At 51.6% G+C, this 26,921-nt stretch overlaps 2 protein-coding genes across 4 annotated transcripts in view; one reads left to right on the top strand and one right to left on the bottom strand.

Moving 5' to 3' along the window:
- NCOA5 (nuclear receptor coactivator 5) overlaps positions 1-5,476 on the top strand; it is a 30,008-nt gene extending 24,532 nt beyond the window's left edge. For 2 of the 3 annotated variants that reach the window (XM_046679346.1, XM_046679347.1), the window contains 3 exons: positions 1,199-1,398; positions 2,740-3,060; positions 3,521-5,476. In XM_046679346.1, the coding sequence (XP_046535302.1) occupies positions 1,199-1,398; positions 2,740-3,060; positions 3,521-4,110 (1,111 nt within the window). In that variant the 3' untranslated portion in view covers positions 4,111-5,476. Of the gene's footprint in view, positions 1-1,198; positions 1,399-2,739; positions 3,084-3,520 lie in introns of all 3 variants that reach the window. The other variant, XM_046679348.1, reaches the window with a different exon arrangement.
- Positions 5,477-8,791: 3,315 nt separating this feature from the next.
- Positions 8,792-26,921, bottom strand: part of SLC12A5 (solute carrier family 12 member 5) — a 34,020-nt gene continuing 15,890 nt past the window's right edge. Inside the window, exons 7-26 of the mRNA XM_046679488.1 lie at positions 25,458-25,699; positions 24,541-24,752; positions 22,551-22,721; positions 22,146-22,244; positions 21,952-22,009; positions 20,086-20,260; positions 19,398-19,516; positions 18,978-19,076; positions 17,933-18,052; positions 17,498-17,602; positions 16,164-16,332; positions 14,145-14,340; positions 13,040-13,209; positions 12,472-12,603; positions 11,465-11,572; positions 10,183-10,305; positions 9,890-10,089; positions 9,533-9,547; positions 9,136-9,269; positions 8,792-8,930 (exon numbers count right to left, since the gene is read on the bottom strand). Coding sequence (XP_046535444.1) covers positions 8,839-8,930; positions 9,136-9,269; positions 9,533-9,547; positions 9,890-10,089; positions 10,183-10,305; positions 11,465-11,572; positions 12,472-12,603; positions 13,040-13,209; positions 14,145-14,340; positions 16,164-16,332; positions 17,498-17,602; positions 17,933-18,052; positions 18,978-19,076; positions 19,398-19,516; positions 20,086-20,260; positions 21,952-22,009; positions 22,146-22,244; positions 22,551-22,721; positions 24,541-24,752; positions 25,458-25,699 — 2,739 coding nt within the window. The 3' untranslated portion in view covers positions 8,792-8,838. The remainder of the gene's footprint in view (positions 8,931-9,135; positions 9,270-9,532; positions 9,548-9,889; positions 10,090-10,182; positions 10,306-11,464; positions 11,573-12,471; positions 12,604-13,039; positions 13,210-14,144; positions 14,341-16,163; positions 16,333-17,497; positions 17,603-17,932; positions 18,053-18,977; positions 19,077-19,397; positions 19,517-20,085; positions 20,261-21,951; positions 22,010-22,145; positions 22,245-22,550; positions 22,722-24,540; positions 24,753-25,457; positions 25,700-26,921) is intronic.

Here is a 26,921-nt window from a genome sequence, read left to right as displayed (position 1 = left end):
TCTCTGCATTTGTCAGCCAAGTACCAAGCCTTCTCTGTGAAGTGCCGTGGCCTTGCAGAACTGTTAGGTGATCATGCTAGCCAATGCAGAGTTCACAGCACCGCTTTACTCCAGCTCTGTGTACAGTCTCTAAGAGGCAGGGCAGAGCAGAGAAGCAGAAGAGAATACAGCAGCTTGCAGCCTTGGCAGTAGCTGTGTTCCCTTTCCCCAGGTGGTTAGTAAATAACTTCACATATTTTCTAGCAGTTTGGGGTTAAAGAGCTAATTTCAAGGCAGAGACTAGGGAAATAGGTGTTGAGACACCAAGCAGCAGGCAGAGTTCACAAGCTCTAGGCTGCCTTGTTTAGAGATAGATGCTTCTTTAACTGTAGATAGCTCTTTTTTTGACCATGATAATAGCTTATCATTTTCTGAGCACCTACTCTGTACTAGCCCAGGCTAGGTGCTTTACTTAAATTTTTTTAATCTTCACAATAATCATGTTATATGTGTATTCATTCAGCAAATTTTTTGTATGTATGGCAGATGATGGCTACTACGGTTATAATGGTAAGCAAACACACACAGCCCCTTCCTCTTGTGGGGCTCACACCCTAGTTGGGTAGATGACAAAATAAAATGTATTGATGATGAGTCCTATGAGAAGAAATATGTCAAAGATCTAGTTTAGATTGGAGAGAAGGTCAAGGAAAAGACAAGGAGCTGAGCCATATTATTCCCATTTTAGCGGTAAAGAAACAGGTTTGTAAGAGGTAAAGGGATTTGCTTAAAGCATCACAACTTTGCAAGTAAATGTGTGGGCTGGTATCCCAACTTGTCTTTCTAGCATTAAAGCCCATGCTTTTCCCACTATGTCATGCAGCCTCCCCAAAGACAGATATGTGCCACAAGTCTTGGCAGCAAGGTGGTGTGAAGAAAGGACCAGTGGACTAGAGAATCAAAAGGACCTGGGTACTAAATGCTTTGCTGCCGGCAACGTCATGTGTGACCATTCTGAGCCAGTCACAGCTATTCCAAGCCTGTGTAAAGAGAAGAAATTTCTCTAGATTCATGGAGCCTGAGGAGGGCACCAGGGTGACACTGGATGGGCTAGAGTTTGAACTTTCCATAGGATCACGCACAGCTGGCTGAGGTGCAGCAGTGCGCAGACTGGGAGTTGGTTGTGGAGTGTTCACCTTTATTCTCTTTGTTTCCACAGAGATTATGCTGAATCTGTGGGGCGGAAAGTGCGAGACCTGGGCATGGTAGTGGACTTGATCTTCCTCAACACAGAGGTGTCCCTCTCACAAGCTTTGGAGGATGTGAGCAGGGGAGGATCTCCTTTTGCTATTGTCATCACCCAGCAGCACCAGATTCACCGCTCCTGTACAGTCAACATCATGTTTGGAACCCCACAAGGTACAGAAGCCCAAGTGGATCAGAATTACAGAAGTGGTTACTAGTCCATTAATTCTCTTATGCCTTACTCAGAAGACCCAGGTTTTGGGTGCATGACTCATGAATTTCAGCTCAAATATGGTAGGGCCCTTTTATAAGTGCACTGGAGGAGACTTGCATAGTCATTTGTTCATCTGATGCTCTTCATAGATACAGTTCTGGGCCTGCTATATATATAAAACCCTATATTTAGCCCTTAGGTATATACAGTGGTATGCTAGCAAATGTTTAACCACCGGTTAGTGGGAGTGGGGAGGGTTATAGCATTTGCTGATTTCCGTGATACTCCCACCATGTCCTATTTCAAGCCATCAATATGAAGTCACTTTAGGGAGAATTGGGAAGAAATGCACACAGTCGGCTCTCGCCAGTGAGAGCACACCTCTGGCACGTACTACACTGAGTGCAATAGAGTCCTTCCTTTCACCCATCTTTCTAATGAGGGACAGAGAATACAACAGACAATTAGGAGACTCTTTGGAAGTGTGCTAGAGAAGTGGGCGGAGGGGCCGTGAGAACAAGGAGGCAGACTTGACCTCCTAGCAGCCCAGGGTAGGTTCCTTGAAATCCCTCCCTGAAGTAGCTTTTAGTACTTTGTGCCCAGAATGTTGAGACTCAGCCAACTGATGCCCTGCTCATTGTTCTTACAGCACAGACTTTTCCCTTTTCCCACCACACTCAGGATCTCTATTTGCCTGACTGGTTACACCCATAACCATAGAATACATAAGGCTGTCCAGTAGGTCGTTTGTCTCTCTGAGGAATAGTTCTCAAGATGTGTGAGGACATTTATATAAAGTTCTGAGAAGTCTTCCCACCACCCTGTAAATCATGTTGCCTGAGGGTGAGGAGAAGAGGTTATTTAGGGTCACAATATGATCTTAATCCATGACCTTTGAACTGATGGATTCAAAAATGGTAGGCCAGCTGTATCCTGAGGAGCACACTGGAAAGCCAGGCTTTCCAGAAGGGCTTTTTGGCCCCCTGCCGCCTGCCTCCCATGGTTATTCCCCACATGGTCTTTTTGAATCTGTTGGAGACGCTCATGTTTCTTTGATTTTTGCTATAAGTCTGTGATCTAGGAATTCCCCAGAGAACCAGCTCCGTACAAAGGTGTGTGTTCCCCACCAAAGAAGTGCATTCACCTGTCTTCCCAACCTTCATCTCCCTCCCCTCCCCAGGCTTTTGTCACTGAAACAGTTTTCCTGCTGGTTTGAGGTTAGGAGAGGCTTGGTGGCGTCCAGCAGGTGGGCACTTAGATCTGCCATAGGAGAAAATAACTCATGTCATTCCCTCCTACAGAGCATCGCAACATGCCCCAGGCAGACGCCATGGTGCTGGTGGCCAGAAATTATGAGCGCTACAAGAATGAGTGCCGGGAGAAGGAACGTGAGGAGATTGCCAGACAGGCAGCCAAGATGGCCGATGAAGCCATCTTACAGGAAAGGGAGCGAGGAGGCCCTGAGGAAGGAGTGCGTGGGGGGCACCCTCCAGCCATCCAAAGCCTCATCAACCTGCTGGCAGACAATAGGTACCTCACTGCCGAAGAGACTGACAAGATCATCAACTACCTGCGAGAGCGGAAGGAGCGGCTGATGAGGAGCAGCACCGACTCTCTGCCTGGTGAGCTACGTGGCAGGGCCGAGGTGAAGTTCTGACTCTGCATTTCTCTAATCCCCAGGCTCTGTTGGGAGGGTGGCAGTCCCAGGGCTCTATGGGGTGGGTAAGGGTAATGAGCCCATCCCTTGAGTTCTCCCATGGGCCATCCATGCTGATGTAATGATAAGTTAAGATTTGGGTACTGAATTCTGATCCCTGCGGTTATTGTGGTGGGTGAACTAGTACTGCTGGCTTCGTGGTAACCAAGATGGATGCCCTTTTTTCTTTAAGTAGTTCTGTGGGAGAACTAGGCTGTCTTCTGGAGACAGCACATACCGTGAAGTGGCTCCATTGGGAAATTGATTTTATAGTCTGTGTACTGTGTGATTGATGTGATAAGTGATTATTGTTCTTCCCTGGGCTGCTAAGCCTCCTGCCCATGGAGGGTACTTTCAACCAGATACCTCCTCCTTCTGTCTTCTAGGCCCGATTTCCCGCCAACCACTCGGGGCGACCTCGGGTGCCTCGCTGAAGACACAGCCAAGCTCCCAACCGCTCCAGAGCAGCCAAGTGCTCCCCTCTGCTACACCCACTCCAGCTGCACCCCCCACCTCCCAGCAAGAGCTTCAGGCCAAAATCCTCAGCCTCTTCAATAGTGGCACGGTTACGGCCAATAGCAGCTCTGCGTCTCCCTCTGTCGCTGCCGGAAATACCCAGAACCAGAATTTTTCCACAGCAGTGAACAGCCAGCCTCAGCAAAGATCACAGGCCTCTGGCAATCAGCCTCCAAACATTTTGGGACAGGCAGGATCTGCTCGGAACATGGGCCCCAGGCCTGGGGCTCCTTCCCAAGGGCTCTTTAGCCAACCTTCCAGTCGCCTGGCACCTGCCAGCAACATAGCTAGCCAGAGGCCAGTGTCTTCCACAGGTATCAACTTCGACAATCCAAGTGTGCAGAAGGCTCTCGACACCCTGATCCAGAGTGGCCCTGCCCTCTCCCACCTGGTTAGCCAGACCACAGCACAGGTGGGGCGGCCCCAGGCCCCCATGGGATCTTACCAGAGGCATTACTGAGGCTAAATCTCTCGACTGCCCCAGCCCCTCATCCCCTGGCCTCCTCCCATCTATTGCGTTCTAAATAGAGTCATTGGAGGATGTTCTCCGCGCCTGTCCAGGTCCACATCGAATGTCATAAGTTTCTACCACCTGCTCTCTGTACTGCCCAAGGCTGTGTTGCTTATTCCTTCCAGAGTCAGAGTTTATACTGCATTTGGGGGTGTATCTTTTTTTGTTGTTTTTGTTTTTTGTAGAAAATAAATATCTCTGGGTCAGTTGGGCAGTACAGGTGTCTGGGCTCAGTTTATATTTCATGGATTTCTCTTGTCTGTCTGTCAGCTGGAGTTGGGGGTAGGGCAGAGGAACAAGCCACACCCCGATTAGCTGAGTTTGGGATGCCATTTTCATGTCAGTAGCCACTGCCTTTGTTCATTTTGAACCTACCAAGGTTTTCCAGCCTCTCACAGGCCAACCAGAGCTCCAGCTCCCACCTGCAGCTCCTGCCTAGGGTGGCAGAGGAGCAGGCGAGGCTTGGCAGGCATGGTGTCATCATGCCCCATCCCACATGGGTGGGAGTCTGCTTGAGGATTCATAAATCAGCTGCTCTGGAGCTGTTGAGGAGTGGCCATGGCAGCCACAGAAGCAGGCTCTTTTCTGCCTGACCCAGGGTTGTTGATTTTTGGTTTTCTCTTTTCTTTTTTGTTTTCATTTACATTGGAGGATTTCCAATGGATTGAACAGCTCCAGTCACCAGCAGTTTAACGTGAACTGTGAATCTGGGCCCCAACCACTCCTGCCCCACCTTAACGGTTTCTGTCAGCCTCTCCATCTGCAGTCGTAGTTTCATGGAGTCACTTCTGAGAAGGCAACTCTAGACTCTGGCAGTGAACACCTATTTTTTCAGTGATTGTTTTGAGCTTTTGGCTCAAAAATCAGACTCTTGTTTTCATCTGGACTCTTGTTTTCTGAGCAGCAGGAGGTAGGGACCATTTTGATGTCAGATTTTTGGTAGCTGGACATGTTCTTGACACGGGCGGCTGTTCATAACTTTTGAGCCAGAGTGAAATTATTAGAGGGATGACTTCTGGCTGCTGCTCTAAATGGAGCCAAAGGAAGCTGCCCTCTCCCTAGGGAGGGTGCTCGTCAGAGCCCTGTGGATACAGTCTCAAGGGGCCCCTGGCAGGGACGAGGGAGAGCAGTGACTTCAGCTGAGTCCCTGCCAGTGGCTGAGCAAGCAATGGTTTCAAAAACTCGAGGTCCCCAGATGGCAGCATTTTATGTTCTGACCTGTTTGTGTTATATAGTGTTTTTTTTCCCTCTTTGGAACTCTTGTGTTGTTAATAAGATGAAATGATTACTTTTTAATTAAAATGGATAAGTAAAAGCTGTGTCGTCTTTTTTTGGGTGTGCACATCTGCAGGACCTCTTTGTGGGGCGTTCCTTCCCAGGGTTGGAAGGTGAGGGTTCGTGAAGGAGCACTGACTGGTTTCAGTGTGCCGTGAGGTCTGCCCCTGTTGTCCTCAGCCTGTGGTCAGGCCTCAAAACCTCCTTCAGTCCTAGCTTCTCCTGCAGCCCACCTAGATAACAGCTTTGATGACAGGTCAGAACAAAGCCTGCTGACTGACTGGAGCACTGGGTTATACATCCTTGTTGGTGGTGGACTGAATGTGTCAGCAGGCTTGTCCTCTCATTCCACAAGAGGAAAACAGGACCATGAGGGGGCCCCTTTTGGCCAGTGGCCAGTGGAGTGGGGCGCTCTCTGTTTTGATTTCGTCTCAGTTGCCACCCTTTGTTTCGCCCATTATGCAGGGAGTTGGCAAAACCATAGAGCCACAGAGCTGTAGAAGCCTTGGAGAGCATTTAATAGCCAACTTCATCAGGAAACTTGGGCTGCATGTCGTGAAGTGACTGGCACAAGGCCTCCAGTGGGTTAGGGACCAAAATGATGACAGCACTGAACCTGACCTAGTACGTGCTCACTGTCTCACGGAAGATAATGTTAGTGCATTATTATAATGTTATATTAGTCCCTGCTGCTAGTTCCTGTGTCCCCCTGGGTCGGGCCCAGCATAGTCAGTACACGAACCACACCTGGAGGATCAGCCCATCCCTCTGTCAGTGAAGGTCAGTGGTTCTGATTAAGAGTGTGGGGTCCTGGAGAGCCAACTTGAGTACCCCTCTTCCCCCCTGTTGATTCTCGCCTGAGCGTCCAAACAGCATACCTCAGGCTGTGAGGGGTATAATAAAATTATTTTTATTGCATTTTGTGCAGACAGGGGTCTAAAAAATTAATACAGTAAAAGCTGTAAAGCATTAAATGGGAGCATTCAACAATAAAGGAAAGAACCAACCCTCTCCTTTTCATATTGGCACAAAGAACACAAGATCAATACTGAGGCAGAATGTGGAATACTGAAACACTGAAAATTAAAGGCAGGCCTAGTAATAGTAATAAATACTCTTGATTTGGTTTGCAACCTCTCCTATTTACAATGGTTTTCAACTTCATTGCATTGTCCTGCACATAGATCTTCTGAAACAAAAGCAACACTAGTTATCACTACAAGGCTATTGAAATATTGCACTCAGAACGAAAGTCACTTGAATGGACATGAAACATCTAGCTACAATGATTATAAAGATAATTTGGTGAATGACTTGTGAGATAACATTCATAACAAATATTGCACATGTAGCACAGAAAACTTGGGTTTTTGTTGTGGGATGTTTGTTTTCATGAACGGAAACTTTGCTCTTGCCAGCCAGTCTAGGCCCAGATAGTGCAACTTTGGTTCCCTAATTGGTGTTGATGCATCCCCTTCCCTCCTGCCCAGCCCACCACTTCAGCCCGGAATGCTCAGGCCCCCAGGAGGCGAGACCCAGCTGTGGTTCTCAGAGGGAAGTCTTTTGGAGGATGCAGGGGGGCTGGTGTCTGATACCTCCTACTTTCTGATTACTGCCTGGAAGAATCCAGCTCTCTGGTCAAATCTCAAAGGGGCCGCAGCCTAGCTGCAGCCACACCTGACCCAGTCTAGATGGCACTAGCTCCAGCTCTCTGCCTTGGGCTCAAAGAAAGGAAGTGGTGAGGTCAGGAGTACCAGTAGCCCCAGCTCTGGGAGGTGGGCAGGATGTCTAAGTGTGACGGTCAGGGCCCTGGGGCTGGAGGTACTGTACCCAGTCCCAGAGGGCGCTGGAACGATCATGCAGTGCCTGTCCCCCTTAGTAGCGTGCCCTGGGGGAAGGGAACCCAGCCAATGCGCCTTCTCTACTGATAGAGGGCGCCTCTGACCAGGCTAGTGGAGCAGAAGCGCTAAGGACTGGAGTTGGAGAAGCCAAAGGCCCTGGGTCCTAATTGGAGGAGGGCAGAGACGCGCTAAGAACCAAGCACATGGCGACTCCAGCTCTCCCCGCCGGCCCAGATGCCTGGGAGACGCAGCTGGAGGCTGCTGCTAGGCAGCGAGGCCAGGCCCCGGGATGCAGGGAAGGCGGCTTGGGTCCCCGAGGCCGGAGCTGCCAGCTGCCAGATGGAGGGCGGGGAGGGAACATCGGGGGCAGCGCTGGGGCCTCCCCGGTGAGTCCTGCCCCTAAACAAAAATCGCCCCCCTCCTCCCTCACCTGTCCCGGGGAGGAAACTCCAGGGAGGGGATGCCCTCCAGGTCCCCGATTTCAGTCTTTGGCGAGGAGCCACGGGATAGGGGGAGCAGGCGACAAGCCGTCTGAGGAGAGACGCCTCTCCCCCAGGAAGGCACCGGGGCGGGGCTTCCTCGGTGGGGCGAGGCCTCTCTCGGTTCCTCCCCCTTGAGGAGCGTCCCTCCCCTATCCTGGCCCCAGCTTGCATAAGAGCCGATGAGAAGAGGCTGCCACGTCTCTGCAGCCGCAGTGGAAGCTCGTATCTGCTGGGAGGCGAATCCAGGAAAAGTTAGACACTTGTCTCACCTTGTCAATGAAAAGAACTAGAGGGAAGGGTCGGAAGCCAAGGGTGCGCAGAAAGGGCGAGGAGGCGAGAGTGGGTCGGGGGTGTCGAGGGACCAGGACCATGACTCCCGCCTTGGCCTAAAGCACTTTTGCTCTCAAACTCTCCGACCCGAGGCCTCTGCCTCCTCTGGACGCCCCCAGCGGGAGAGAGCTCGACAGTGGCGAGAAGAGAAGTCCGTTACGCTTCTAGTCACAGAAACATGGGGACGTTAAAAATACACGCGATGTCTCCTGTACACTATGTATAGGCTCGGCCGGCCCGCGCCCGGAGGCCCCGCAAGGAGGGGCGGCGGAGACGGCCGAGCGCGGACCCCCCACCCCGCGCCCGCCGGGCCGCCGGGAGCCGGGAGCAGCGCCGGAGGAGCGCGGAGCGAGGACGGGGCGGGCGTGGAAAGAGGGAAGGGCCGCACGGACTACCTGGGCGTCCTCAAAGCCCCAGCTCCTCTCCTCTCCTCTCTTCTCCGCGCCGCCTCCCGACCTTTCTTGCAGAGCCTCCTCCGGCGGGGCGAGGCCGGGCTTAGAAAAAGGGCCGCGCAGCCGGCGCCGACAGAGAGACGCGCCAACGGGGCGCTCGGGGCTCTGGTCTCCGCACGGGGGCGGTCCTCTCCGAGTCAGCCCCGACGGACCTGGCCTCCAGGCTTCAGGCAGCGGGGAAAGGGGCCGGGGCGGACACAGGGTCTGTATGTAAACGGTGACAGCGGCGGGGGGCGCGGCGAGGGCTCCGGGGCCGCGGGCCGGGCGCGCTGGGGCCCGGGTGGCAGGTCCTGGCTCTCAGGAGTAGATGGTGATGACCTCGCGGCCGCCGCCGCGGACCAGCATCACCCGGTCCAGGTGCTCGGTGAGGACCTCGAGGAACTCCATGTCTGAGCGCCCGTCAAGGAGAAAGACCCGTCCCCTTCCCTTCGGATGGAATTAGGGTCGCGTTCTGCCGCCAGAGAACTCTGGGCCCGCATCCCTGTCCGAGGTGCTGATTCTGAAGCAGCAACGGCTCAGCTCTTCCAACCCAGGCTAGGACCAAGGTCCCCTGTCGTCCACCCCCCACTTCCCCCAGCTTTAAATCCAGGATACAATTTTCGTCACCATTGCGGTTGCGGGGAGGCCCAGGCATGTTGAGCAAAACAAGCTTGGCATCCCGGGATTTCTTCACGATGACCTCGTTCAGCCGCACGGCTGTGTGCATGCGCCGCACGTTGGACTGGTTCCTGGGGGAGGGAGGAGGGGAGGAGAGCGGGTGAGCCTGGAAGAGGGGAAAGTTGGATCCAGTCGCCCTCCCAGCCCCAGGCAAACTGAGCTGCTGAGACCTGGTCCTTGCAAGCCAGGGACCACCAACCCGAGACCTCTCCAAGCTGGGGTATTCAGAAACCCTAGAGGTCAGGGGCACGAATTGAGGGCTCATGACAGAGTGAGGAGAGTAGGGACCCTGACCAATCCAGGAGAGAGAATTTAAAAACTCTGAAGCACTTACAAGTTCTCCCACTCCCTTCGGGAAACACAAGAGAAGCAAAGTGAGGAAGAAAAAGAGAGGAGTCAGAAAAAGCAGGAGAGGCTGGGGACATGAGCCACCATCATCCACCCTGAGCGCACACTGGGCCTGCTCTCACAGCTGCCCAGCCTTCACCTTTCCACTGCCTGCACCGGGGAGTTCCGACCTTTAGCAATCGGGCCCAACCCCCAAGTCCTCAGATGGGGAAACCGAGATACAGTCTGGGCTGGATCTTCAGACTGTCAGACCAAGACCCCTTCTGCTTGTTTGCTCTGTCATGGGGGACAAGGACCCTGTAGGCTCACTCCAGACCCCAGCCCTTAGCCCCTAGGCCCATACGGCTTCATGCTGAAGAAGTCCTTGATGCCCTCGGAGGAGACGGGACTGGGGCCCTTATTCTTCTCTGCCGCCGACTTGTCCTTGGTCCAGGTGAGATGCACTTTCTCAGGATCTGCATCCCCCTCCCCCTCGGGCTCCTCCCCTGGGGACGGTGAGCTGCTGGGGCAGCTGGGAGCACTCTGGTCATGGATCAGCTGCACCTGAGGGGTGAACGAAGGGACAGCACGTGACCCCCACACCAGGCCAAAGGTTCTGCTCCCACAGGCTGGGGCCAAACCAGCCTAGCTGCACACCTCCTCTTCTGGCTTCTCCTCACTGTCGCCAGCTGTCTCTTCTGGGACGTTGAGGCGGAGCCGAGTGTTGGCGGGATTCTTCCTCCGGATTGAGCCGCGAGACTCATCTGTGATACTCTGGATCTAGGGAGTGACACAGGTTGGTGCCAACTCTGCTGAGAGTCAGCACTCACGCCCTGCAAAGAGCTCCCACCAGAGCTGATGTTGAACCAGGATGCACGCTTTCAGGAACTGTACCAGTTGTTAAAGTATTGCAATGCTTCCATACCAAATAGCTATTGCCCCACTTACCTGGCCACTCCAACTCCTCTCCAGAACCCCTGACCTCCCCACTGTCCAGCAACCAAAGCATTAACACCCAGCCCAGCCGGGCTCTACCTTAGCACTTTGGTCCAGCGTCAGTTCTGATTGGTCAGTGCACATGCCATTGCTCACAGTTTTTACAATCACCCCTGGATAACAGCCTGGATGACATCTTTGGAGGTCCATCCTTCCCAGCTTAAAGGGGTACCTATCACTCATCCCCCTGAGGATCCATCAACCACAATCCAGTAGATGTATTACCCACACCTGCGAGACCCATAACCATGGTCTGTCACCCTCATCTATATACAATCTGCCACCTATTCCCCCAGGCAACCTGCCACTCACCTCGAAGAGTTCTTCTGTCCCCAGGCCCAGGATACCATCACTCATTTGCCCAAGGACCTGGAGTGGGTCTCTGGAATGGGTCTTTTATTCAAACTCCAGGGTCCCACATTACCCACACCTGGGAGATCTCACCCCCACACCCCAAAGGAGGCTCATCATCATCACCCCTGAGAACCCATCAACTACACCCTGGGAGGATTGCCCCCAACTCCCACCATCAGCTATATCCCTAAATATCCATCCATTACCCACTCTCGGGGGGTCTATCACATGATCCTTGATATCAACACTGGCATCCACGCCCCTAAGGAATCATCATCCATGCATATTTAGCATCGACTATTTTCCCTTGGATCACAGAAGTCACACACAGAGATCTGTCACCCATGCCAGAGCCCCTCTGCATCCTGGCTGGGAGGCCTGACAGGTGCAGCTGCACTGTGTACCCCTGCTGCTGGGGAGCCCAGTGCCAGGAGGCAGGGTGGGGGGAATAAGAGTGATGAGTAATGCTCTAGGGCGACGGTGGCAGTGCCAATGGCCACGAGTGTCAGCCCTAGGCCATCCCAAACCTGTGCAGACCTAGAAGTGGTGGCAGCTTGAGGCTCTCAGAGCCAAGGCAGGGAAACCTCACCTCCCGTTCCCGCTCATTCTTGGTTAAATGCATCTGTTTGAGGATCTGGGAACGCTGTTCCATCACCAATGTCTTCTCGTAGGTGTAAGCCGAGATGTCGCTTTCATGCTGTGGGCAGGCAGGAGTGGGGTGAGGGGGGCAAGGAAGGAAAGCAAGAGCTCTAAGCTCAGGTGCAAGGCCAAGGGAAGGAAGGCGGGACCCCTTCCTTCTGCCAGCCTCAGGCTTCCCTGTCCAATGACCTAGTTTAATCAACAAATGTGAGAAGCGAGGACAAAGCAGAGGGCGATGCTCCTTGAAGGCAATGCAGCTCATTCCATCCTCAGCCCAGCACAGGACTGGTCGTATAAATGGGTGAATTAATGAATGAGTGGATTAATTAATTACCTGGGTGGGTGGAAAAGGGGAAGAAATTTTAAGAAGAACAAAGGGATGAATGAATACATAATGGATGAATGGATGGGTAAGTGAGTGAGTGAATATGTTACTGAATCTATGGGTAGATTGGTGAGATGAGTGGGTGGATAAATAAACAGAGGGGAAGGGATGGACAAGAGGCTGTACAGTGTAATTGCTGGGAGCATGGACTCTAGAGCCAGCCTGCCTGGGTTTGAATCCTGGCTCCGCCACTTAGTGTGCCTTGTTGGGCAAATTACTTAACCTTTCTATGCCTCAACTTCCCAATCTGTAAAATGGAAATGTGGATAATTGTATCTATTTCATTGGTTGTTGTGAGAATTAATATATATGAAGTGCATGGAACAGCGCCTCACACATAATGAGCACTGTTAGACATGGCTATCCTTACAAAGGAGAAAGGGACGGATGGATGGATGGATGGACGGACAGACTCTTGGGTGAATATGTGAGAGGCTAAGAATGGATAAGGGGAGCAGGGATCCAGCATCATAAGCTGATGGGTGCTGGGGTTGCCCTACTTCCTCCTGGGGCCAAGAAGAAAGAGGGCCAGGTAGACTTCAAAACTGCAGGAGTGGCTCCTGGGAACTCACCATCTCCACCACCTCAACCTCTGCAGTGATACGTAAATGATACAGAAATGTAGTCAGGTCCTTCTTCATTTGGATGCTATTGTCATCCATCTGGGCCACAGTGAAGATACGCATCTTGCATTTCCGCCAGACCTAGAGGGGTGAAGGGGACCCAGAAGGATCCAGCCCAGATGCAGGGAGGAGATGCAAGGCCAGAACCTAGACAGGACCCTCACCCTTCCCAGCCACCTTCCCACACATACATGCAGACCCGAAACCCTCAGCACCGCTCCCTACATAAGCTCTCGTGCTTAGCTGAGGTCCCCCTGCTTGGGGAGGATCACCTGCTTGGGTTAAGCACTGCTTTGCTTTACAATGCAAGGACACTCGCAGCGGGAAACAATCAGTTCCTCACATCTCAGATTGAAGGAGGTGACCAGATCCCTTTCCCAGGAGCTCCCAAGGGAAGAGCTCACATGGAGGCTGGCCCTGGCCAGAGCCCATGAGCCTCGCCCACAGATGTGCACACACGCACAGAGATGCATGCATGCACACGTAGACGCGCATACGTGCACGCACACACGCTCACCTTGTGGTGCCGCAGCAGGAAGGGCAGCAGCATGAGCATGCCTCCATCATGCACGATCCACCAGACGTCGATGCTGCCTTCAGAGAAGCGCTCCGGGTTCCCAGGAAACATGGAAACATTCTTGGTGACCAGCAGGGCCAGGTGACCCGCTGTGGTTTCCCGGACCAGCTCTGGGGGCAGCCAAGGAGAGATCCAGACAGGAAAACAGTGACCCTGGTCCCCTCCTGCACCCAGCAGCAGCCACAGGGGCTCCTGGCACCCAGCACCCCACCCCATCTGCCTTGGCCTTGGGCTGAGTAGTCAGAAAACCAGCATCTACCTGAGCTCATCACTTATCTGTTGTTTGGATTTGGGAAAGGCTCTCAAACTCTCTGGGCCTCAGTTTTCCCACCTGTCAAGTGGCAATAACATCACCTGCCCTTTCTGATTATTAAGAACTCTACCATGCATGGCCTCACTTAATCCTCCCAACCATCTTATAACTATGATCTACATATAAAAGAGATGGAATAGCCTGGAGTTAACATGCAGCCTCTGGGTCTACCAGCTGTGTGATCTGGAGCAAACTCCTTAATCTCTCTGTGCCTTAGTTTCACATCAATAAAATGGAGATAACAAGGCCCAGCCCTCAGAGGACTGCTGACAGAATTACAGACAAAGAAAGCCTCAGTTTGTCTGGCATACAGAACGCAGTCTATAAATGTTATTTATTATATTTCTATAACCAACTATTACCAAGGAATCTGACGCTCAGAGAGAGTGACTTTTGCACAATCACACAGCTAGGAAGAACCAGAAGTGGGATTGAGACCCAGGCCTCTGTGACTTCAAAGCTGTAGCTCTTTCCACTGCCCTGCACTGTCTTCTTCCCGGGGCTATGAGCCCTGCAGCAGCCAGAACCGTCTCATTCACGCCTCAGTCCCAGCACAGGGCCCGGCACATGGCTGGCTTTGAACACCATCACCTGCCTCTGCTGAATCCACAACTGTCAAGCCTGGGAAATGACCCACAGGCCCAAAGAAGGAGAACCCGCCCTCAGCCCTCCACTGCCCCCAGCCCACTATTGCCCCCAGCCCTCCACCGCCCCCAGCACCCCCAGCCTTACCAATGAAGTTCCTCCACGTCTGATGATCTTCCTTCTGCCGCCAGTTGCGGGGCCAGCCGACGAGCACAGTGTTGTGCTGCAGGCCCCCAAGGCCCCCAGACTGAATCAGATGGGACACACCGTCACGCAGGTTGGAGGAAATCACTACCTGGCAGAAGCCTTTGACCTTCTCTGCCTCCATCAGGCGCCGGATGGACTGGGGGTTGGGGGGAAGGGAGTCAGACAAGGACCAGCCTCAGGCCTCCTTGGCCTTGCCTGGCCCCTTGCAGCCTCCCTTCCTCTTATCTCTCCCCTCCATCATCCCAATCTTCCCGAAGCTCAGCTCTGATCATGTCAGCCTCTGGCACCAGAATCCTGCATGGCTCCCCATCACCTCTGGCCCCCATTCCGTGTTGATCAATCACAACTCTGCATGGTCAGACTCCACCCTTTGCACCAGCCCGCTGTTGCTCACACAGTCCCCCAGGAGCTCTCTACCACCACCCGGAGCCCTCCCCCCATTGTACATTACACCCTGCCTGGTCCAATTCAACTGCCACCTTCTTCAGAGACCAACCCCTACCCAGACTGGAATGAAACTGGGCTCCTCTGCATGGCCAGACAATTTGTTTTTCACAATTTTTAAAAGTGAGCATACTGATAAGTATTTTAAGTGCACCTTCAATCTGCACTATGAGGGAAGTGTTCCTACTATTCTCATTTTACAGAGGAGGAAATTGAGGCTCAGAGGAAGTAAAACTTGCTGAAGGCCACACAGCTAATGGATGTTATTGTAGGGGTTCAACCCCAGGGGTCAGACTCCATCCGCCACACCCTTCCCACTACCCTGTCGTCAAACAGAGACAGTTTCCATTCCTACCTCTGCTACTTCCTGGCTGTGTGACCGTGGGCCAATCAACTGACCTCTACAAGCCTCAGTTTTCTCATCTGTCAAATGGAGATCACGACAGCCACCCCATTGAGGAATCAGGAGTATTACACAGCATGATGTGGGTCAGTCTTGGTGTACTGCCCAACAGAAACACCCAACACGCCCCCTTCCTCTGCTGTTACTAACTCTAATGCGGCACCTGCCAACATCGCATGGGGCTGACAGCCTCTGTGTATGTTCTGTCTTCCCCACCAGCCTGTGACCGCCCCTAGCGCTGGACTTGGTCTTACACATCTCCATCTCCCCCGTGCCTAGCCCAGTGCCTGGTACACAGCATGTTCTCAACCGCTGCATTTTTAATTAAACTGACCAGTGGAAGCCACCAGCCGTGGGCCCTGACAGATTGGTGTGAACGGCCCAGCCAGGCAGAAACAGCAACTGTCACAAGCCATTAGGGGTGCCCCTCCCCGTCCCACCTCACCTCCCTCAGGCCCCCTTTCCTCTCTCCACGATTAGTCACAGACCTGGGGGAAGAAAGGGCTGAATCACAGAGAGAACCCACTTCCTCTGCTGCCCACCAGGTTCCAGACACCTGTTAGCACCCTGTAATGTAGACACCAGCTGTCCCAGCCCACAGTGGCTCTGTGCCCTGCTCCACGGGCATGGACCAGTGGACGGGGAAAAGGGCAAGTGACCCAGAACCAGGGTCCCAGGTTCAAATCCTGACTAGGCTTCCAGCCAGCTTTGTGACTTTCAGCAAGCTGCTTTTCCTCTCTGGGCCTCAGTTTCTTCCTGTGCCAACTCCACACAGTGGGGGATTGAAAGAATCCGCAGATGTGAAAGCACTCTGAAAGATTTATACTCTGGCAGGAAGAAGTCTAGAGTAGGAGTCAAGCAGTCCTGGTTTCTGACCTGACTTCTCTAAGCCTCAGTTTCCTTATCTATAAATTGACCCTTCTAGCTCTGATTGTGTTTGGTTCTGCAAGTTGGATTCTAAGGAATTCACTCCCTGAGCCCTTGGACTCCTCTTCTAAGGCAGAGGGCAGAAGGGCCTGAGCCCCCTTTGATCTCAAAGGTGGTAAGGAAGAAAAGGGCAAAGGGACAAGGACTGTCCTGAGCGCCCTGTCCTCCCCCCTCCCTCTGCTCACCTCCTCTGCCCGCTGGGCCTGGGGATGGTTGTCCAGAAAGGTCCCCTCAAGGACAGAGCCCACAATGGTCAGGCCCTTTCCTGCCTTGAGCTGGGAGGTCAACGAGAGCAGCTGTGGGTGTACCACGTTCTGATCTTGGTCCACGCGCACCAGCACCAGCAGCTGTGGCCTGAAGAGGGTGCAAGGTCATTTGACCTATCCACCACCCACCATACACCCTTTCGTCCATCCATTTCCTTGCATATCAGCCCATCCAACCATCTCCCATGCATCTATCACTCCACCCACCCATCCATCTCTCCATCCACCTCCCTCACCCATCCATCCATTCAACCACCTACTCATCTACTTTACCCTTCAGTCATCCACTCACATTCATATTAGTTTACCTACACCTGTATTATTCACTCAATTATCCACATATCCACCTACCATCATCCATTCACACATCCATATATTCACCGAACTACCCTCTCTTACATATATACACTTAGCCACCTATCCATACTTAGCCACTCATTTCCTTATTCATTTAGCCATCCCATCCATCCAACCAGCCATCAATTTAACAGCATTCTCAAGGCATCTACTCTGGGCTAGACCCTGTGCTAAGCATTTGAGAATTCACAGACAACAATGCAAAACCCCAGTTTAGTAAGCATCAGCAAGGACAAGCCAGCAATGTCCCAGGCATAGATCAGACTTCCAGGCCTCACTCTTGGCAAAAGAAGCCTGAGGGAGGTGAATGAGGGGCTGGGCCTGCAGAGCAGTCAGTGAGAAAGCACCCTGGGCTGAGAGGTGAAGGGTGAAGATACCAGTTCTAGCTCTGCCTTCCACGACCTCTGAGACCCTCTCTGGTCCCTGATTTTCATGTGAATAAAATGGAGGGATTATTATTAATGTAGAGATTTCTAAGAGGTCCTATAACTCTCAAAGTAGATGATTCCACTTCTCCCAGAGCAAATGCTACATGATATTTTGTTTATCTGTCTCCGTGTGTGCCTTCTCCATGGAACTATGAGCTCACTACATCCCCGGAGACCAGAAGGAGGCTTGGCACATATGAGGCATTCATACATTCTTTTTAACAAATCATGGAGTGAATGCACAAATGAATGGACAGAGGGATGGTCAGGAGGCTGGAGTGGCGGGTGGAGTTTTGGAGAACAAATGTCTGGAATGCAGCGCAGCCTTGGTGTTGTAGGTGGGAAGGGTTCAGACAGGCTGAGCTGAGGAGGAGAGGTTAAGGGCACACCACTGTATGGCGGGATGGGTCAGGCCCTGCTCCCTTCTTCTCCCTCCTGAGCCCTCACACATGTGCCCCCAACACTGACCTCCAGTTCTTGGTGTGTGGGGGCCCCTCCTCCAGGCGTAAGAGGGCATAGCGAGCGGCGCTGAGAGACAGGCCTCGGATCCCATCACCCCACTCCTTCTCCGCCCTGGGGACCGGGAAGGGGATCACACGAGGGCAGAAAACCAGGGAGTGTCAGGGAGAACCGTCCATACTGAAGTGGCCGCCCCAGGGCAGAGCCATCTATCTCAGGCTCGGAAAGGATGTGTATGTTGCTCCTGCCCTCTCCATTTCTCAAAGCTTCAGCCCATCCCTCTGCCCCTGCCCCCATCTCCCAATCCACCCCCATGTCACCCTTTCCCTTCCATGCTAGCCCCATCCTCTCCCACTTCCTGCTTCATCCCCATGCCACCCCCACAACGACCCACTGCTCCTTCCTCTCCTCACTCCTCCCATCCCTAAGACTCTCCACACTCACCCACGGTACTCGATGTACTTGTAGATGAGCCCAGCAATGAGCATGGCCACCAGGGCATAATACCAGGAACAGATGAACATGAGGGCCAGGCAGAGGCTCATGCCCAGGAAGGAGAGCGTCCTGGACAATGGGAGGGAGACCCAGACTCTGAGCCCTGGCAGGGCTGTCACTGATGCTGGGGCTCAGACAGCAAGAGTTAGAAGGCAGAGGACCTGAGCAAGACCTGGGAGACTCCAGCCGGGGCTAGGGGAACTCACACCATCATCTCCATGAGCACCACGGGTATATGGGACCTTCTGGATGAATGAGCAGCTACAGACAGGGCACCACCCAATGCCCCACCCAGTTCCTGAGTCACTGCAGTGATCTGATCCTGTGATTTAGACCCTGAAGATAGCTCTGGCCACATGGGCTCTGAGGCAGGGGTCTCTAGGGAGAGTTGGAGGCAGGACCTCCCAGGAATAGTGTGCCCCCAGGAAGAGGCACCTGGCAAAGCCAGAGCACTGAGACGGAGTCAGGCAGCCCGGGTTCTATCCAGGTATGCCACAGTCCTGCTGGGCAGCCTTGGGCCAGTCCTTTCCCCTGCTTGAGCCTCCATTTCCTTTTTGTAGAACAAGCATGCTCATTCCTGCCCTGTCTGCCCCAGGGGCCTATTGTGAGGATGAAGAGCCATAGAGTAAAATGATCAGAAGGACCCCAGCCTCCACACAATGAGCATCTTCTGTGCACCAAGCACTGTAATGCTCACGGTGGTCCCATGAGGGAGGTGCAGTTATCCTGCCACTCCCAGCTGAGGACACTGAGGTTTCCTCATCTGGACTGTAAGATGGTGAGCTCTATGTGCAACGGAGGGATGATAGCTGAGACCATTTGTCGTGTGTACTATTATTATTTGTGATTATAAGGAGACCCTCTCCAGGACCCTTCTCATGCTAGTTGGGCTATAAAAGCTGGAGCTTGGGGTCCTTAGAACTGGAGGAGGTGAGATTGGGGTGGAGATGAGAGGATGGTTCTGTGGGGCAGGGAGGGGGAACGGGGCACCCACCAGTGGTAATATCGAAAGCGTGGCCTCCAGTTGGGCGTCCTCAGCAGTGTCTGTACCGCACAGGCCAGGTTCACAAACATGTAGCACATCAGGAAGAACCTGGAACACAGAAAGGCCCCAGGAGAGACAGAGCTGCAAGGGGAGGCAGAGACAGAAACATAGGGAAAGAAAGGAGAAATGGGAAAAGAAACTAGGGAAGTGCTGAATCATGTTCTGGTGCTTAGGAAGGAGTTCAAAAGCCAAATCCCCTTGCAACACACCCTGATGCACATGGGGATGAATCTCTATATAACAAAGGATGGGTTTCTACTACAGCGGGGAATCTCCTGGATTGTTAAAGTGTTTGGGTGGGCTGTCCAGGGAGGATCCCAGTAGAGAGACCCCCTGAGCCGATGGGGAGGGCAAGAGGCCAGCACGCACATAGAGAGGATGGGGGCGACCTCGTCGAGGGATGCAATGAGGATGCCGATCTCACAGATGCAGGCGGTCAGGAGCAAGGCCCATGTTGGCTCTCCGTTGGCTTTGCCGTGGCCAAAGACCTGAGGATATAGCAACATCATGGGGGCCTGAGTCTTTAAAGATTTCCTGTCTCTCTCCTCCAGTCTTGGGGACCAGTGCTGTAGATCCAGGAATCCCCTAACCAATGAGGAGGTGGGGAGAGGATGCTGTATTTCTCAACCTTTAGGAGTACCCAAAGGGACACCAGGCTTCTGCTGTATCTCGCCCACTCTGACATTGGTACCTCAGTGCAGTGAAGTTCAAAGAATTCCTTAAGGGGAAAACGAACTCCAATGGGACAGAAGGAGAGGAGCTATAGGAGGCCAGCAAGTGGCCATGACTCGGTGCTCCGTCTCCCTGAGTCTCTGCCCAATCACTAGGCCAGAGGAGGAACATTTATTTTTCCTCTAAGAGCAGACTTCTCTGACCATGGCCCAAATCTCAAATAAGGCACACCCATTCTTCTTCACAGCAGTGCAGAGCAGAAGGGCCCCAGCAGGCAGCTCAAGGCTCACTTTGGCCCTGCTTCACTGTGTGGCCTCTCTGGGCAGGGGCCTGTCTGGCTGGTATAGGGGGTGGGCTGTTCTTCCCACACTTCACCCCCACTAACCTGCAGGAAGGGCACTATGCCATCCCGGGAGATGGCCTGCAGCAGGCGTGGGGCCCCCGTGAGACTCTGCAGCCCAGCCCCACAGGTGGAGAAGAAGGATCCGATGACAATGACCCAAGGGGATGGCCAGGCCAGTGTGCCTACCACCAGGTTGCCATTCACAGCTTCACCAAACCTGGAAGGAAAGAGCAAGGGGACAGGAGATGCTGGGTGAGCAATGCTCCCTGGATTTGCAGGGTGGGTCTCCCACACCAACTTCAGGACCAACTGTATGCCCACCCTAGGGCGAGGCTCTGTAGGGATGAGGGGGAAGACAAAGCCCCTAATGTCCTGGGCACTTTCTGTCTGTGTGACCTTGGGCAAGTCATTTAAACTCTCCTCGCCTCAGTTTACTGAGCTGTAAAATGAGAATCATTATAAACCTATTCAGATGATTGATGAGAGGATAAAGGAAGATAATGCTATCAAATGCTTAGCAGTGTGCCTGGAACGTGGTACTAATAGTGATTCGAGTAAATGGTCAATTGTGTAATACTACGTTATCCAGGGAAAATCTCTTAGCCTCTTAGAACCTCAATGCCTTCATCTGAAAAATGGGGGATCTGGCCTCATCGTGTGGTGAAGGTGTGTGATGTGAGACTCCAAAGAAAGCATTTTCTAACAATGACACTTTCTGGAAATGGAAGAGGCTGCTTTAGAAGGTGGAGGGAGGCCTGCTCTCGAGTGTGCAAGCAGAGGTGTGTGCAAATGTGCCACTGCTGAAGGACTCCAAGTGTCAGATGAGGGTTACACAGGATGACCTGCTGAATGCCCTGCAATCTTGGGGTGGGTCTACGATTAAATAAAATGAGATAAGTGGAGGGTAAGTTGCCCTAAAAGCTAACAGATGTAACATATGCAAATTTTCCATTTGACCAGGTCACTCCCCTGCTTAAAACCTCTCAGAGTTTCCCCCAGTTTTTATAAAATAAAGCTCGCATTTCCTGGTACCAAAAACCAGGCCTCTAGGACTGGCTCCAGACGAGGTCTCCAGCCTCATGTCCCCCTTCCCCAGAAACCAGAATGGTGCCACAGAAACTGACGTCTGTGATCGGACCTCCTACTCCACCTTGCTGGTGGAGTATGCACACACCCTTCAGAAGTTCATGCTCCAGAAGGGCTGAACTGCTTATAGCTACAGGTACCCGGGTGTGCAAACATACACACACACACACACATACACACACAGCTGTTTCTCTGCTCCACCTTTGTTAATGCTGTCCCCACTGCCTGGAAAGCCCTTCCACCTCCTAGTCACCCAAGTCATCTCTACTCAACATTTAGAGTGGGAAGGATAAATGAGAAAATGTGTACACAGCACTTCCAGCATCACCTCCTCTTCCCTGACCCTCTGAGGACTGGATTGCAGCCTCCTGGGCACCTCTATAACCCCTGTGTTCTCCTTTATCACCACCCCTTCTACTCCACATTTCAAGCCTGTTGACACACATGGTTACCATCCCCAAAGGGCTCCTTCAGGACAAAAATCACGTTCCCCCCAGAACCCTGGACAGTGACACCAACACAAAGATCCAGGAAATAGCAAATGAATTAATAGATTTCAAAGAAAAAAAAAAAGGAAAGTGTCATTATCCTGAAGGAAATGAAATACCATTCAAGCTTCTGGAGCTGGAGTGACATAAGAAGGATGAAATACAATATAAGAAAGGCCGTTAGCAAGCAATTCTCTGTGACCTCCCTCCCATAAGGCCCCTTGTACAGGTAGTTCAGCATCCCTGGCCAGGTGGCCAGGTCTGTTTCCCAGAGCTCAGCCCCCTATGCCCACCCCAACCCCAGGGCAGAATTAGCCCTGATCCCCTTACTTACTTGTCCCGAAGGACGACCCCTTCAATGCAGGCCCCAAATAGAACAACAGAGCTGATGTCTGCAGCAGAGGATGAAGGACAATGCCCAGGGTGGCGTTTCCCTTCCTCCCCACCCTTCCTAAGCCAGCCAGGTGAGGCAGCAGCTACAGCTGCCCTCCCCACCCACAGTGGTCCCAGCCCAGCAGTGCAGGATACAGACAGCAGAGGTGGTGGCGATAGCCAAGATGGTGCCAGTGGGAATTGACTTCTGGGCATCCCGCAGGTCCCCAGAGCGGTTAGAACCAGCCATGATTCCTGTGAACAGAGGAGCAGCTAGGACAAGAGCCACAGGAGCCCAGAAAGACCAAGAAGAAAGGACACCAGCCTTGGAGTCAGGAAGTCTTGGATCTAGTCCTGGCATACATGACTCATGCGAGAACTTGGGCAGGTGACTTGGCTTCCCCCAGCCTTAATTCCCTCATCTGTCCCATGGGAACTGAATTTCTGGCTCCTGCCTACATGATGGGTCTACTGAATTAAGAAATTCCCCAACATCATCCTTGACTCTCTCCTACCCATCCATTCCCAGGCAGAGTCCTCCCTCTCTGAGCTCCCCTTCACCTGTGACTGAGGGGAAGTAGATGCCAACCAGCAGGGTGAAGTAGGAGGTCATATCGCTGAAGACATAGGGATGGTCCATGTCGACAGGGGTGCCATCGGCCAAGCCCACCGAGGGCATCCCACGCCTCTCCACGATCACCCCCTTGGTCAGGTAGGAGCTCCAGAGGTTCTCTGTGGGGGAGACAGGATGCTCAGGGGGAAGGCCAGAAATCAGGTGCCAGAGCTCTAGGACCAGGAGGTGGGGTGGGCAAAAAGAAGGGTCAAGGTCAACCACCTCTTGATTCCCCCCGGGCCTTGGCTCTATTTTACTTCCATCAACATTTCCTAAGCTCCTGCTTTGGGCCAGGCCATGCGCAGGGCTTCTGTACATGAATCAGATTTAGTCCTTGCCCTCAAACAGTCCAGTCTACTGCACACAAACAGTCTAAACAGACACACAAAGACCCATCTCAGACTGATTCAATATGTCCCAAACTGATCTCACTACCCACCATCCCAAACCAGCTCCTTTCCTGTATCCCTTATCTTGGTAACTGGCACCACCATCATTTCAGACAGCTTGACATTGACCTAAGCTGCTCCCTCTGTCCATCTCCATTTCAAAACCATCTCCAACTCCTGTCCATTGTTCCTCCTAAATATTTCTCATATATGCCCCTTCTCTCCTTTCCAGGGTCCCTCCACTTCAGCACTAGAGTCACATGCCTCATAATGACATTTCAGTCAATAACAGACTGCACAGATATCAGTGGTCCCATACGATTAGTATCATATAGCCTAGGTGTATAGTAGGCTATACCATCTAGGGTTGTGCAAGTACATTCTATGATGTTTACACAATGACAAAATCACCTAATGACACCTTTCGCAGAAAGTATCCCCACTTAAGAAATGCATGTCTGTATTGACATTTTGGGTGAGATAATTCTGCATTGTGGAGGGCTGTTTTGATTTGATGTTTAGCAACATCCTGCCTCTACATACTAGATGTCAATAATAATCCTCCCATTGTGACAACCAAAAATGTCTCCAGATATTGCCACATGCCTCCTGGGAAGAAAAACATCCCTGGTGGAGAACCACTGCTTCATTCCTACTGACAGCACTCCATCACTCTAGGTCATACAACTGTCATCTCTCACCTAGACTCAGCATCAGCCTCTTCCTGGACTCCCTGCCTTTGTTCTCTCTGCATTTAGCCTATCCACATTAGAAGCCAGAGTGAATCTTCAGAAAAGATGAGCTAACCATGTCCCTCCTTTACTCAAAACCTTTTGGTGGCTCCTCATTGCCCTCAGGACACAGTCCAAACTCTTCAATATGGCTTCCAAAGCCCACCACAGTCTGCTTCAGGCCAGCCACTCCAACATCATTCTTGCCCCTCCTTCCTTTGCGCTATGCCCCAGTCATACCAAATTACTTGTGATTGGAAGAACATAATAGGCTCTTCTGTGTCTGCATGCTTTTAGGCAAGATGCTCTTCTATCTCTTATTCCCCTAGTATAACCAAAAATCTCTTCTTTATCCTTCAAAACCCTTCTCAGAGGAGTCCAAGAAGGCTTGTCTCGCCACCTTATACACATGGTCACTCCTCCCCTGGGAGGTCTCTGCTCATTGAATGCACCTCTATACATATCATAGTTTATCTGCTAATACATCTTTCTCTGCCGTTAGACTCCTTGAGGCCAAGGACTGGGACTTATTTATGTTGTGTTTCTGGTACTTAGCACAGTGCTAGGCACTTAGTATGTGCTTAGTGAATACTTGTTAAACCGATCACTTTCTTCCCTACTAGGTGGCAAGGTACTCCAAGGCTCCTTTTCCTCACTACTGTTCCATGATCCCAAGGACAGAACACAGCCCAGAGCAGGTGCTCAACTAGAACTGATTGAATTTATCTGAATCCCAAGGACAGACCCTTAATCCTAACTGTTTAACCCACAATCCCTGAAGCATTCCCTGGACACCAGCCCTCTTGCCTCCCCCAGACCTTTGATGAGGCCACTGGCAGCACCAGGAATGCCCTGGATCTCCGTGACATTGTTTCGGGTGAAGTACTCATCACAGGTGGCATTGAGGAAGCGGGAGGAGCAGAAAAGGCCCCAGAGCCGTGTGGTCACTGTCTCATTTCCTTCCCAAGCTAGCTTGGCACAGACATCAAAGCCATGGCGAGACAGTGTGCGGTTCCCCAGGAGGCAAATCCTAGGGAGAGAAACAAGGAAGGAAGATGGGGAGGGACATAACCTCGCCCTGGCTTCACAGTAGAACTGCCAGAGGAGCTCTAAAAGACACAGATGCCAGGGCCCCATATCCAGAGGTTCTGATTTAATTGGGATGGAGCCCAGAATCAGTGTTTTTTCAAAGCTGCCCAAAGTGATTCCAGTTTGCAGCCTGGGCAGAGAACCACTGCCTTAGTGCAATGCTATGTTTCAGAACCATGGACAGCAGTCTCCGTGCAGCCTTTCCAGGCAGAGGGATGCAGAGAGGGGCAGCACCCACAGACACCTGAGCCCCTAGACCCTCTCTTCTATGTCCTTTCCCATGATAGAGAAGGTGTTTAAAACTAAGAGGTTGTCCCATTCCAGGAGGTTGTCCCATCCAGGAAATGTTTCCCTAACACAGTGTTCATCCCTTCAAAAATCATTCCACTTGGTTCCTTCTAAGTCCACCCCACCAGCAAGCAGTTGACCCTCACCAGGGAAACTGTGCCCACCCCAGAAACATTACTCCACCCTAAAGAGATTGCCCCCAAACCAGGAGAGATTTTCCCTCCCAAGACAGGTTGCTCTGAATCCACAACCACTCCAATTCTGAGAGATGGGGAGGAGGAGGCTGGCAGAGACTGGTGTGCAGACCAGGCCAGGGAGGAGGAGGACAATGCCTTAGGCTCAGAGCAGCAGCACTTACGGGAAGTTGGGCGGGTCAAAGGCAGATTTGATGACCCCAGCATAAATGGCCAGGATGGAGAGGATGACACAGCCCAGGAAGACAAGGGCAAACTTGTTGACATACTTGACGCCCACAAATACCACAGTGGCCATGCAGGTGAGCACACAGGTGCCATACACACGCATATTGTTCAACATGGCTGCTGCCTCCCCGCTGGCATCTTCTGCCTTAAAAATGGCCATAGCTGGGAAGAGGTAAGCCTGTGAGAAAGGGGCAAGGAGGTCAGGTAAGTAACCCAGGAAGAACCAACTGAGAATCAACCCAAGAAATAACCTGAAGTGCAGGCAGGGCTTTGGAAAAAACACACTCATCACAGCACATTTACAGTAGTGCAAGACTGGAAATGACATCCAATGATAGCGGAATGGGTAAGGAAGTCTGGTGTATCCTAGCAGTACTTTTATATAGTCACTAAAAACGATATTGCAAAGATGTTCAGAGCAATTATTAGTTTCTATTATTTTTATCAGGTATAATTCTTAATGATTATTTATCATTTTTATTATTTCTAATAGAAAGGTAGAAATAAATTAGACATTCATGACTAGAGGATTGGGTGAATAAATCACGATATTTCCATATAGACAATGGATCTGTTGAAAAGGATAATACAGATTTATATGAACTGACTCAAAGAGCCATCCATGTTATATTAGATAAAAACAATCACGTTTTTAAAAAAGAATATGTCTTATGATCTCATTTTTGTAAATATGTATGTGTACTTATATGTGAATGTGTACACATATATGTGTATATAGGGCTGTGTGTACACCAAAATGTTAACAGTGGTTTTCCCTGAATGGTGCAAAAGTAGATAATCTTTATTCTTTTTGCACATCTGTATTTCCTATAATTTCTATACTCAATACTAATGGTTATATTCTTACAAAAGTTATTCTCACTTGTAAATGATACTTACAAAGAGAGTTTGGGGTTATTTGGGGGAATCTATAGAGTTATATTTTACAAAGACAGAATACAATATTTCATAAAAAAACAAAAGCTAGAAGGAAATACACCAAAATGTTAATGATGATTTTCTTCAGGTGATTGATATTTTTCCAACTTTAGGCAATGGGCAGCACTGCTTTTATAATAATTTTTAAATTATTTAATTTTGTAAAAGTCCCAGAGATCTATTGTTATTCTCTCATAATTTGGTTTCTCAGGTCTGTTATTCCCCATCCCTCCTCTCTGCCCCAGTACCCCTCCATTGGGCCCCCAAACCAGAAGCTGTGACATCTTTTAGTTCTAGTTCTCAAGGCAGCGTGGCAGAGTGGACAAGCACTGGCTTTGGCACAGAAAGACACAGGTTCATATCCCTTCCACACGTTCCTTAAACTCTCTGAACCTTGCCTTCCTCTTCTGTAAAATGGGGACATCTTCTAACTTGCGGGAGCATTGTGGGGATAAAATAAA

The sequence above is a fragment of the Equus quagga genome, chromosome 12 (genome assembly GCF_021613505.1).
Source record: "Equus quagga isolate Etosha38 chromosome 12, UCLA_HA_Equagga_1.0, whole genome shotgun sequence".
Classification (NCBI taxonomy): Eukaryota; Metazoa; Chordata; class Mammalia; order Perissodactyla; family Equidae; genus Equus; species Equus quagga.
This window is presented reverse-complemented; position numbering and strand designations above follow the sequence as displayed.